The 11,591-nt window shown below is 42.0% G+C and overlaps 1 protein-coding gene across 1 annotated transcript in view; it reads right to left on the minus strand.

Moving 5' to 3' along the window:
* GNPAT (glyceronephosphate O-acyltransferase) overlaps positions 1-11,548 on the minus strand; it is a 36,611-nt gene extending 25,063 nt beyond the window's left edge. The window contains exons 1-2 of the mRNA XM_003824473.6: positions 11,295-11,548; positions 1,593-1,775 (exon numbers count right to left, since the gene is read on the minus strand). Of these exons, the coding sequence (XP_003824521.2) occupies positions 1,593-1,775; positions 11,295-11,372 (261 nt within the window). The 5' untranslated portion in view covers positions 11,373-11,548. The remainder of the gene's footprint in view (positions 1-1,592; positions 1,776-11,294) is intronic.
* Positions 11,549-11,591: the final 43 nt, after the last annotated feature.

Genomic DNA, 11,591 nt, shown 5'->3' on the forward strand with positions numbered 1-11,591 from the left:
ATTTATAGAGGACTGAAAGGAAAAAAAAAAAGGAGAGAGCATATTCCTTAGAGGAGTTTCTTAAGAATATTTTCTCTTCTGACCAGGAAAAAAATGAGGGCATGGAGCAATAGGAGACTGCTGTTAGCAAAAATGAGGCCAGTCATTCCTTGCCACACTCCCAAAGCTATGAAGAGGATCTGGGCGGGACCAAGCCCCAGGCTAGCAACACCTGCAATGCATCCATTTATCCACCTGTGGGCCTATGACTATACAAGCACCTAGGTGATATGACGTGGAGGGCTAGCGATCAGGAAGCTCCTGCCCACCAAATACCTTCATTTTGATGTCTTCAAATCACACAGCTATAACAGAACTTAAGTTTCCCTCCCAAACTGGTTCCCTCTTAAGTTCCCTATTTCAGTGAACGGCTTTATCATCCCTCTTTCTTTTCCTTCCATTCCTACAACCAACTGGTCATAAATGAAGTAGACCCCACCTCTCAAATCCCTTAAATCTCTCCATTTCTCTGTTTCTACAACCACTCCCTAGTCTAGGCAACTATGACTGCACAAAGGGATTATTCCAAGAGCATCACAAGCAGACTTCCTGTCTAGTTTTAGCAGAATGGTTTTTCTAAAACATTAGCCGATTGTGTCACACTGTATCTTGAAACCTTTCAACATCTTTGCACTGTACTAGGATAAAATACAATCCAACATGGTTTACAAAGTCCTTCACAACATGACCCTCTTACCTCTCTAGGCTTATTTCTTATTATCATCCCTTCTTTGCTCTTTGGTCTCGTCATACTGAACTAGTTTCAGTACAGTGAAAGTAAACTTTTTGCAAAAGTTCTACAGGTGATTCTAAGGGGAAGCCAGTGTTGAGAACCACTGTTGTTAGCATCTAATTGATGAGGAAACTTGAATGCACTTAATGGAATAGGCTCAACCTATCTCCTACCAGAGAAAACTGATAGCTTCTCCAAGAGAAAAGTACAAGTCTTTTCATGGCTTCAGTCCTTAAAATAAGCCAGTGGCTCCCAAACTTTGCTATACTTTGGAATCACCTGATATTCCCTTCCCTGACATTTTTATTTAATTGGCATGGGGATGATATGGGGATTTTGAAAAGCTCCCTGGGTAATGCTAATGTGGAGGTTTGAAAACCACGGGAATAAGTTATTTGTTTGGCTTGAATACTCTTTCCCCACTTCACCTGCAAAATCTCTAATTATCTTTTAGGCCTCATTAAAAAAAATCACTTCCTTGACTCCCTACACCAAATGAGTTGCCCCTATAATTAATTAGCGCCCCTGCACACTGGGCTCCCACTAGCATGTCTCGTATCATATTTCACTTACGCCCAGACGACATATTTCACTTACGCCCAGACGACATATTTCACTTACGCTCAACTCGCTCACTGTTAGACCTCTAGTCTAGTGTCTAGCAAGAGGCTAACACACACGGATACAGTAATTATTTGATAAATGTGATGAATACAGCTCAGCCTAAAAGGATATATTAAAGATAGCAAAATAAGTTATAGAATTAAGAACTTGTTGACAATGAACAAATCTGGCCACGGTTGAAGAGGGAATCACTTACCTGTTTAATGACATAATGAATCTCCTCAGAATTGAGAACACTACATTTAATATCAATTGGTTTACATGGAGTAATTCCCTTATAGACAAGAGGTGTGTAGCATTTCATTGCAAATTTCAAGTCACTGACATGCCTCCTCTCTTCTAAAATATCTTCAAACTCATCCCACTTTTTGAGCTCCTTCTGTGGATAAGACAAGAAAGTAATGAGCACATATTGTAAAATAAATCAGGACAGATTAAAGACTACATTGGTAAGGTTTCGTCTTTGACAAAATTTTACTCTATGACATGTGAACAGGAGCAGAGTGTTCTGACGTTAGATTTTCATATAGTAAAAAAAAGAGATGTAAAGAAAATTAGGATCAATAAATTGATACTGAGTTACCATAATATTTTATTATATTTCTGATTGCTATCATTGTCAGTATCTCTTTGGGAAATTTAATGAAGACAGCAAAGATGAGACACTAAGCCCTAGAGTAATCTGATCAACTTTACATAGTTTCACCTGCCACACTGATAAACCTGTTCCATTTGCCTCTACTTAGCTTTAAAAATTATATTAAAACAAACATTTGAAACCCAAATTATATAAAATAAAACCATATGGGTGCAAACAAAAGGAAAAATCATTCAAGAAACAAGCGCTCCAATAAAAGGTACTGTTGAGCAGTATATTGCTGTGATAACTTTCTTTTCTTCTTTTCGAGACAAGAGCTTATTCTCTTGCTCAGGCTGGAGTACAGTGCCACCATTATATAGCTCACTACAGCCTTGAACTCCTAAAGCAATCCTCCCTCCTGCCTCAGCCTCTCGAGTAGCTAGGATTACAAGTGCATACCACCAAGCCCAGTTAATTCTTAATTTTTTTTGTAGAGACAGAGTCTTGGCTGGGCGTGGTGGCTCATGCCTGTAATTCCAGCACTTTGGGAGGCTAATCTCAATCCTCCACACTTCAAGCAGGATTGCTTGAAGCTGGGCATTCAAGACCAGCCTGGGCAACATAGCAAGACCCCATCTCTACAAAATAAAATAATAATAATAATAAAGAGGTACAGTCTTGCTCTGTTGCCCAGGCTGGTCTCAAACTCCTGGCTCAAGCAATCCTCCCACCTTGGTCTCCCAAAGTGCTGGGATTACAGGTGTGAGCTATTGTGCCTGGCCTGTGACAAATTTTTTATTTCTTATTCAGCCCCTGCCATTCAGCTTCTATCCAACCAGCCCCTGAAACTGCTCTTTACATGTCTACCAATGACTTCTGATTTGTTAATTTTTTAAAAAGTACTTTTCTGATTACAAAAGTAGTAGTAATGATAATAATTAAAGCTAACATGTATAACTGCTTACAAAGAGTCAGGACACTTGTCATATGTGCTGACACTAAAGTGTTAGGCGCATTCTAAATGCTTTAGAGGCTTAGGCACCACTCTTCTATGAAAGCTCTCCCAGAGTCCCGAATGGAATCATTCATATTTTCCCTGTCACTTCTTTTCCCACTAACTACACCTATTATGGTATGTATCCCACAACACTGTAATTGTATGCATGTCTGTCTCCCTACTAAAATGAAATTATCTTGAAGCTAGGAAAGTTCATTTCCTCTTTGTATTTCCAACATCCGGTTTTACTTGGAATATAGCATAATTGGTCAGTAACTGAACCCCATAACTGAAAGATGAAATGTTGAGGTAATAGAAGAAAATACAGAATGTTAATTGAGACCACAATTTGGCATAAGAATATAAGTGGCAGCAAATAGCATTTATGAGGAGTTTATAAAAGGGTGGCAGGTGAAACATACAAATATGAACATTTTTATGTCCATATATAGAGAGACTATATGAAGGAAAGGTCTTTTCACTGTTGGAGTTCTCATGTAAAGTTGCAATCCTTGTAATAAATACTCTTGCTTATAAGGCTGGAAAACCTTCTCAAATCCCACATTTCTCATTAATAAATATATAGTTGTATCAGTTTGAGCTCTGTAGACTGCAGCCAACTACGATTATATCATTTTAGGGCTTAAAAACAAGAACTTCCCATTTAGTGGTCCTGGGAGTGGAAGGAGAAAAGGATCAGAATCAGCTGGGAATATATGCATACACATATATAGTCATGCACTGTTTAACAACAGAGATACACTCTGAGAAATGCATTGGTAGGCAATTTCATCATTGTACAAACATCACAGAGTGTGTTTACACAAACTCAGATGGTATAGCCTACTACATACCTAGGCTATATATAGTATAGTGGTTAGCCTATTGTTCCTAGGCTACAAACCTGTACAGCATGTTACTGTACTGAATGCTATAAGTGATTGTAACACAATGGTACAAATTTACACATATAAACACAAAAAAGATACAGCAAAAATACGATATTATAATCTTATGGGACCACCATCATATACTGACTAAAACATTGTTATGCATCATGTGATTCTGTGTGTGTTTGTGTGTGTGTTTATACGTATATATAGCTGACCCTTAAACAACACACATTTGAACTGCACAGGTCCACTTACATGAGGAGTTTTACATTTAAGTTTTTTTTTTTTTTCAATAGAGACGGGGGTCTCGCTATGTTGCCCAAGCTGGTTTCAAACTCCTGAGCTCAAATTATCTTCCCACCTTGGCCTCCCAAAGCGCTGGATTACAGGCGTGAACCACCACGCCTGGCCTATATGAGGATTTTCTGCTTCTGCCACTCCTGAGAGGGCAAATCCAACCCCTCCTCTTCCTCCTCCTCCTCAGCCTACTCGATGTGAAGTGACGAGGATGAAGTGGATTAATGACCATCCACTCCCACTTGATGAATAGTAAATATATTTTCCTTATGATTTTCTTAGTAACATTTTCTTTTCTCTAGCATACTTTATTAAGAATACAGTACATAATACACATAACATATAAAATAAGCCTTAATGAATTGCTTATGTTATCAGCTAGGTCAACAGTAGGTTACTACTAATGAAATTTTTGGAGAGTCAAAAGTTATTTGTGAATTTTCGACTGTGCAGAGGGTTGGTGCCCCTAACTCCCACGTTGTTCAAAGGTCAACTGTACATATATAAACACAGACATGTATGGGAGTGAGGGAGTCTTCAGGATAAGAACCCCTAAGGGAAACTAGCAGGCATGTATACTTTGAAAAAGCTTGCCAAATACAATCATCTACAATCCTTCCGTGGTTCTGCTACTTGCAAGGTGGACTTACATCAAGTCCACCTGTCTTAGCATATGACCCCAGGCTCTTCATGACCCCCACCTCCTGCCTCATGACCATTCCTCTTAATCCAATAGTCCAGCTATGCCAAGACCTGCAGTTCCCTAAACACACTATGTGTTCCCAGATCTCTGATTCAAGTTGCTCCCTCTACAGAATAGCATTCATTCTCAAATATCTGAATGCCTATGTGCTTGACACTGTGGTATGTGCTGAGGATATAGTGGTGATCAAGAGAGAGACAGTCTCTTTTATGAAGAACAAGGTGGATGGTGGTACCAGTTATTGAGAGGGGCATTTACAAATGCTCCTTCCGCACTGTTCACCTGGGAAATATTTAGCCATCAACCAGAGCTTGTGTTTACCTCTTTTGTGTCCCATATTCTGGTTCTCCCCTTTACCTAGATTGAACAGGTCATCCTTTCCTTTCAGTCTTTACTGAACCCTCAATAATCGGATTTTCAAGATGGTCTCTAAAACACTTCATTAAACTCGTATTTGGTGCCTCCCTTACAAGACTGTGAACTTCTTATCTGGTAGATAAGGTGTCCTATACATTTCTGTACTCCCAGTTTCTAGTATGAACTCAAGCCACTGTAGAATGAAAAAATAAATTACAGAATGAAGTCACTTTTTGAACCCTATCGATGATGGCTCCTCAGTATTCACAGGATAAGGCTCAAATCTCCCCATTCTGGCCCTTACCCGATGTCGAATCCAGTGGTTTTTTTTTTGTTTGTTTGTTTGTTTGTTTTTTGAGATGGCGTCTCTCTCTGTTGCCCAGGCTGGAGTGCAGTGGCATGATCTCAGCTCACTGCAAGCTCCGCCTCCCGGGTTCATGCCATTCTCCTGCCTCAGCCTGCCGAGCGGCTGGGACTACAGGCGCCCGCCACCATGCCCGGCTAATTTTTTGTATTTTTGGTAGAGACGAGGTTTCACCGTGTTAGCCAGGATGGTCTCGATCTCCTGACCTCGTGATCCACCTGCCTCGGCCTCCCAAAGTGCTGGGATTACAGGCGTGAGCCACCGTGCCCGGCCGAATCCAGTGGTTTTAAACTCAGGCTGCATATTAAAATAACCTGGGGGCACTTCAAAATAAATACTGATATCCAGGTTCCACCTGTAGAGATTTCTGATTAATTTGGTCTGTGAGTGCTGCTCAGCTGTCCGAATTCTTTTAAAAAATACTCCAAGTGATTCCTACGTGCAGCTAGGGTTGAGTGTTCCTCCTCATTAATTGGCCTTCCCTATACCATGCTTGAGAAGTTTTTACTATCATTAAGTAAGTAAATTTACATGGCTATTCACTCAGGAACATAACACAAAGAAGAACCCAAGTAAGCCTTAGGGGAACTATCTCTCCCCCATCTTACTTAGTAGAGCAGGCCTCTCCCTATTGCTAGTGAAATAGGCCTTTCTTATACCTCCCTTTTAACTGCTCTGGAGGATCCACTCATTCAACAGATAGTGACTGAGAGCTCACAGTGTACCAGGCACTGTTTTACAGGCTGTGAATACAGCATGAACAAGGCAGGCGGGGACTGCACTGAGAGCCTACATGTCCTTATGGAAAGACAGACAACAAATAAACAAGGTAAATTCATTTAGTGATACCACCAGTAGTATGTTGGTCAATGTTTAACCATTTAACGCTTGATATGGGAGAGCTCTGAGTTATAGCATTTGTCAATTTTTGTGGGATATACGCTCCCACCAGGGCAGATTTAAAGCTACCAATCTGACCCCAGCAAACGCAAAGCTGGGGAGAAACGAGCAGTAGCACACAGTTATACAGGATCTCCACCTTCCAGCACGATAGACAAATAATCTCAAGAGCACAGGTAATAGTATAATAATGAGAAAATGCTAAGTTATCAGTATTTATTACCTTTTTTAAAAACAGGATTTAATCGTAAATTTATATAATTTAATATTTAATTTTTTTTTTTTTGAGACAGAGTTTCACTCTTGTTGCCCAGGCTGGAGTGCAATGGCGCGATCTCGGCTCACTGCAACTTCCACCTCCCGGGTTCAAGCGATTCTCCTGCCTCAGCCTCCCGAGTAGCTGGGATTACAGGCATGTGCCACCATGCCCAGCTAATTTTGTGTTTTTAGTAGAGACGGGGTTTCTCCATGTTGGTCAGGCTGGTCGCGAGCTCCCGACCTCAGGTGATCCGCCTGCTTTGGCCTCCCAAAGTGCTGGGATTACAGGCGTGAGCCACAGCGCCCGGCTATTTAATTTTTAATAATGGCTGTGTTTTAAGAATGGGCTCACAAACTTCATGAAAATTTAACAATCAGCTCTTGCAAGCCAATAGAAGACTGCTGTAGCACACCACTGGAAAGAGAATATAAGGAGAATAAAGCTGGTGTCAGGGCATGGTGGCTCACTCTGTAATCCCAGTGATTTGGGAGGCCAAGGCAAGAGGATCAATCGTTTGAGACCAGAAGTTTGAGACCAGGTTGGCAACATAGTGAGGCCCTGTCTCTACACAAAATAAAAAAAAAATCAGTCAGGCGTGGTGGTATGCGCCTACAGTCCTAGCTACTAGGAGGTTGAGGAGGGAGGATCACTTGAGCTCAAGAGTTGGAGGTCACAGTGAGCTATGACTGTGCCACTGCACTCCACTCTAGGTGACAGAGCGAGATCCTGGCTCTAAAAATAATTAATTAAACAGCCAAAAATTAACAACAACAAAAAAGAAAATTAGGCAACTAATGAGGAAAATGAGGAATAGTGATTGGAGAGCTGTTTTAGATTCAATGGTTGTGGAAGGCCTCTCTGAGGAAGTGATATTTGAGTTCGGACCTCAATAATACAAAGAGCCAGCAATAAAACTTCTGAGAAAACATAGCATGCCACACAGAAGGGACTATGAGCATTCGAGGGAAGAGCATGTTTACTGTCTGAGAAACAGAAGGCCAGGGTGGCTAAAGCCCAGTGAACAAGAAGATTAGTAAAGTCAGAGCAATAGCAGTTAAGAGATCATGTACAGTCTTGTGGGACACTGTAAGGCATCTGCATCTTTCACTTGGACTTTAACAGGAAGTCATCATCTGGATTATGGCACACCAGTGGTTACCCATCCTCAGTCTTCTTTTCATTCTAGGGTCTCACTGAATGATTTCAGGCTCACCGATGGCTACAGATACAACCTACTTGCTGAAAAATCTATACATTTAGGCCAGACCCCCTCTCTTGCTCTGGCACCATATTTCTAACCCTACTTGGATCTCTTCCAAACACCATGGAATGTATCTGGCCCATAACATGATAATCCACAAGTTAAAAATCATTATATTTCTCTCTTACATCACAAACTGAACACACCCCAAACTGAATTCTATTACACTGACCAAACCTGCTCCTCTCCCCATATTTCTTATCAATGAAAGGCATCATCATCTGCCCAGTTGCCAAATCATAGAAACCCAACAGTGAACTTCAGACTATGCTATTTTCCTTAGCCACCACATTCAAATGGTTCCAAAGGATGATGATTTACTGTCCTAAATATCACATAAATTCATCAATTTCCCTTCTTCCCGGGCTCACTGTTACTGCTTCATTACTTCTCTGGATTACTGCAATAGCATTCTAACTGATCTCCACTTTTATGCATCAGATTCCCTCCCCAACCTGATTCTCTTCCTACAGTCTCTACTTAGGCAAAACAGGTTACCTATACAGATAATCACACCAGAAACCTATAGTCTTCTCAGACTTTCAAAAATATAAATGTACTTTGGAAGGCCAAGGCAGGTGGATCACTTGAGACCGGGAGTTCGACACCAGCCTGGCCAACATGGTGAAACCACGACTCTACTAAAAATACAAAAATTAGCCGGGTGTGTTGGCAGGCAACTGTAATCCCAGCTACTTGGGATGCTGAGACAGGAGAATCTCTTGAACCCTGGAGGTGGAGGTTGCAGTGAGCCAAGATCATGCCATTACACTCCAGCCTGGGTGACAGAGTGAGACATCATGTCAAAAGAAAAAATACATATACACATATATATTCATATATATGTGTATGTGTATACACACACACATATATGTAAGATTAAGATCTCCCGTAAAGTTAAGATTTTATCCCTAAGGATATGTAAACACAACACATAAAATTTCTTTAGGAAATATCTGCCTACTTCCTTACTTTGTTTCTCATGTCTCCTTTCTTCCACCCAAATCTAACTAACTAATTCTAACCCCAAATATGCAAGGGAGTCGTTTTTTTACATCAATGTCTAGGACAGTTTTCCTCTCCCTCATCTGCCATTCACAGCTCAAAAACTCAGCTCAGGCCAGGTGCAGTGGCTCATGCCTGTAATTCCAGCACTTTGGGAGGTGAGTAGATCACTTGAGGTCAGGAGTTCAAGACCGGCCTGGCCAACACGGTGAGACCTTGTCTTTACTAAAAATACAAACATTAGCAGGGCGGGGTGGCGTGTGCCTAAAATCCCAGCTACTCGGGAGGCTGAGGCAGGAGAATCGCTTGAGCCCCGGAGATGGAGGTTGCAGTGAACCAAGATCGAGCCACTGTTCTCCAGCCTGGCAACAGAGCAAGGCTGTCTCCAAAACAAAACAAAAACAAAAACAAAAACAAAAAAAGGAAGATCAGCTTAGATATCACCTTTTCTTAGAAACCTTCTCCAAGTTCCCAAACTGGTCAGGTGCCCCTTCTTGTCTCTCCCACAACACGCTGTGCATGCTTCAATCATTGCCCTTACCATACTTAACTGTAATTGTTTGTTTACTTTTATGACTTTTTGTGCCCTTAAAGGCACAGCCTGCATCTGTAACTTCTATATCTTGGAAACTGAGAATAATGAGTAGGATACTGTATATATTCCTAATGTTTGCTGCAATCAGCAGTATCTTCTATGCTTCTAAAGTGCTACTTTTAGATCAGAGTATTACACAATAGCAGCGTAGCTGGGGAAATAAAAACAGCCTGAAGTCCTAAGAAAAAGTAAGGTTACCGTGGAAGTAAAGGTTATCCAGTCACAAAACAGTAGTGAGAACTACCAGTAAAGAGAGGGTTGCTGTCCAGCATCAGGACTACAGAATGCTCAGATACAACTGCCATAGTTTTTCACATGAAAAAGTGGACTCAAGTCTTATTAAAGAACCGTTGGTAAAGGGGAAGTAAAACAAACAAACAAACAAACAAACAAACAAAACCAACTCCTTCCTTTAATGTACAAAAGGAAAATTCCAGCCAATTCACAAACCAGTTGGGAGCTTAAAAAGCTACATGTTAAAAGCTGGATCTGCATAGCAACCCTCTTCCCTTCGTGCCTGCTCTGGAGTAGCAGAGTCAGAAAACAAAGTTGATATCCACCACAGAACTGTGGGGAAGATAAGATCAATGAAGAGATATATTTAAATAATAAGCCTTATAGGCAGTTAGCAATCAGAAACCGAAAGGTCTTGATAGAGAGGGAACAGAAGTTTCTCCATGTTCCAAAGAATATTGGTGTCTCAATTTGAAGGAACCCATATATTCTCTTTCAAAACTGGGGTGTTTATCTTGCTCTGCTGTGTTATCCCTGTTTTGACCTTTCTGCACAAATGAACACTACATTTAAGCCAAAATTGGACAGTAATCACCAGTATATGCTAATATGCTTTTAAAATGAATTCTTTCATTTCCTCCTAAAGTAGCTAAAAACTAATTTAGTGGTTAAAAACAACAAGAAACAAACAAAAACCAAACCAGTTGCCCCAGGACTGTGCAATCCTGAAGGCTATAAAGCTTCCATCTCATAATTTCTTCATGAAAATCGTGGGTGACCAACATCTGCCAGCAAAAAAGACCCGTTAAAACCAAGAGAGGAAGAGGGAGTTGGAGGAAAAAAAGACTAGCGGGAGAGAAGCTGGGTGGCGCTGGCTGTCCTCCAAAATGATTTGTGGAAAAGGTACAATAATGACTGGAAGACAAGAACAGGCAATAAAAATGTCTGGAAGTTCTAAATTTTCCTAAAGTGTTTAAAACTCTATTCCCACATACAAGCCAAGTGCTTTACTCCCAGGAATATAACAGCAGCACAGGGCGGGGTGCGGAGCCACAGGCTATCTCAGGACGGGTCAAACCCGCAGGTTTCTCAGGTTTGCCCAAAAGGTAGCTCGACATGCCCTCGCTAGAGATGGGGAGACTCCAATTCTCATCCCTCATTCTCGTGTCCAGAAGCTTTCTGAAGGCCCAGGGCCTGATAGAAAGAAAGAGAAGGAACAAGTGGAAAGGAACCAAAGGAACCATAATCCGTAGAAACTTCCAAAAGCATGCACACACAGACACACAGCGATACACTGTTGTCCTGGAAACCAATCCAACCAACTAACCCCTCCTCGGGAGCCTAGGGGCCAGCTCTTCTGGGCAAGGGTGGTGGGCCGGAGGAATAGGGACTGGGAGAAAGGGGTACTATCTCGCGCGGCTCCGCTCTGGGCCTCTTTTCCCTGGGCGCCTACCGAGTAGAGGAGCACGACAGCGCTGGGACTGGTTGGGCCAACGGAGAAATAAGAGTTAGATGAACTGGAAGACTCCATGGTGCGGCTGCCTTCCCGGGCGGGGTCTGGGATTCTCTGCTAAGCAGTGGTGGTGCTGCTGCTGGGGGCGGTTCTTTCGCTCAGGACGGCCCTACTTCGCCTAGGGCGGCGGCACCCTCTGCAGCCGCTACACAGGATCCCGGGCGCCGCCATCTCAGCCAGGACGGAAGCCACGCAGGGCCCTGCAGCGCATGCGCGCAGTCGCGGAACCCGGAAGCG

This window comes from Pan paniscus, chromosome 1, assembly GCF_029289425.2.
Source record: "Pan paniscus chromosome 1, NHGRI_mPanPan1-v2.0_pri, whole genome shotgun sequence".
Taxonomy (NCBI): domain Eukaryota; kingdom Metazoa; phylum Chordata; class Mammalia; order Primates; family Hominidae; genus Pan; species Pan paniscus.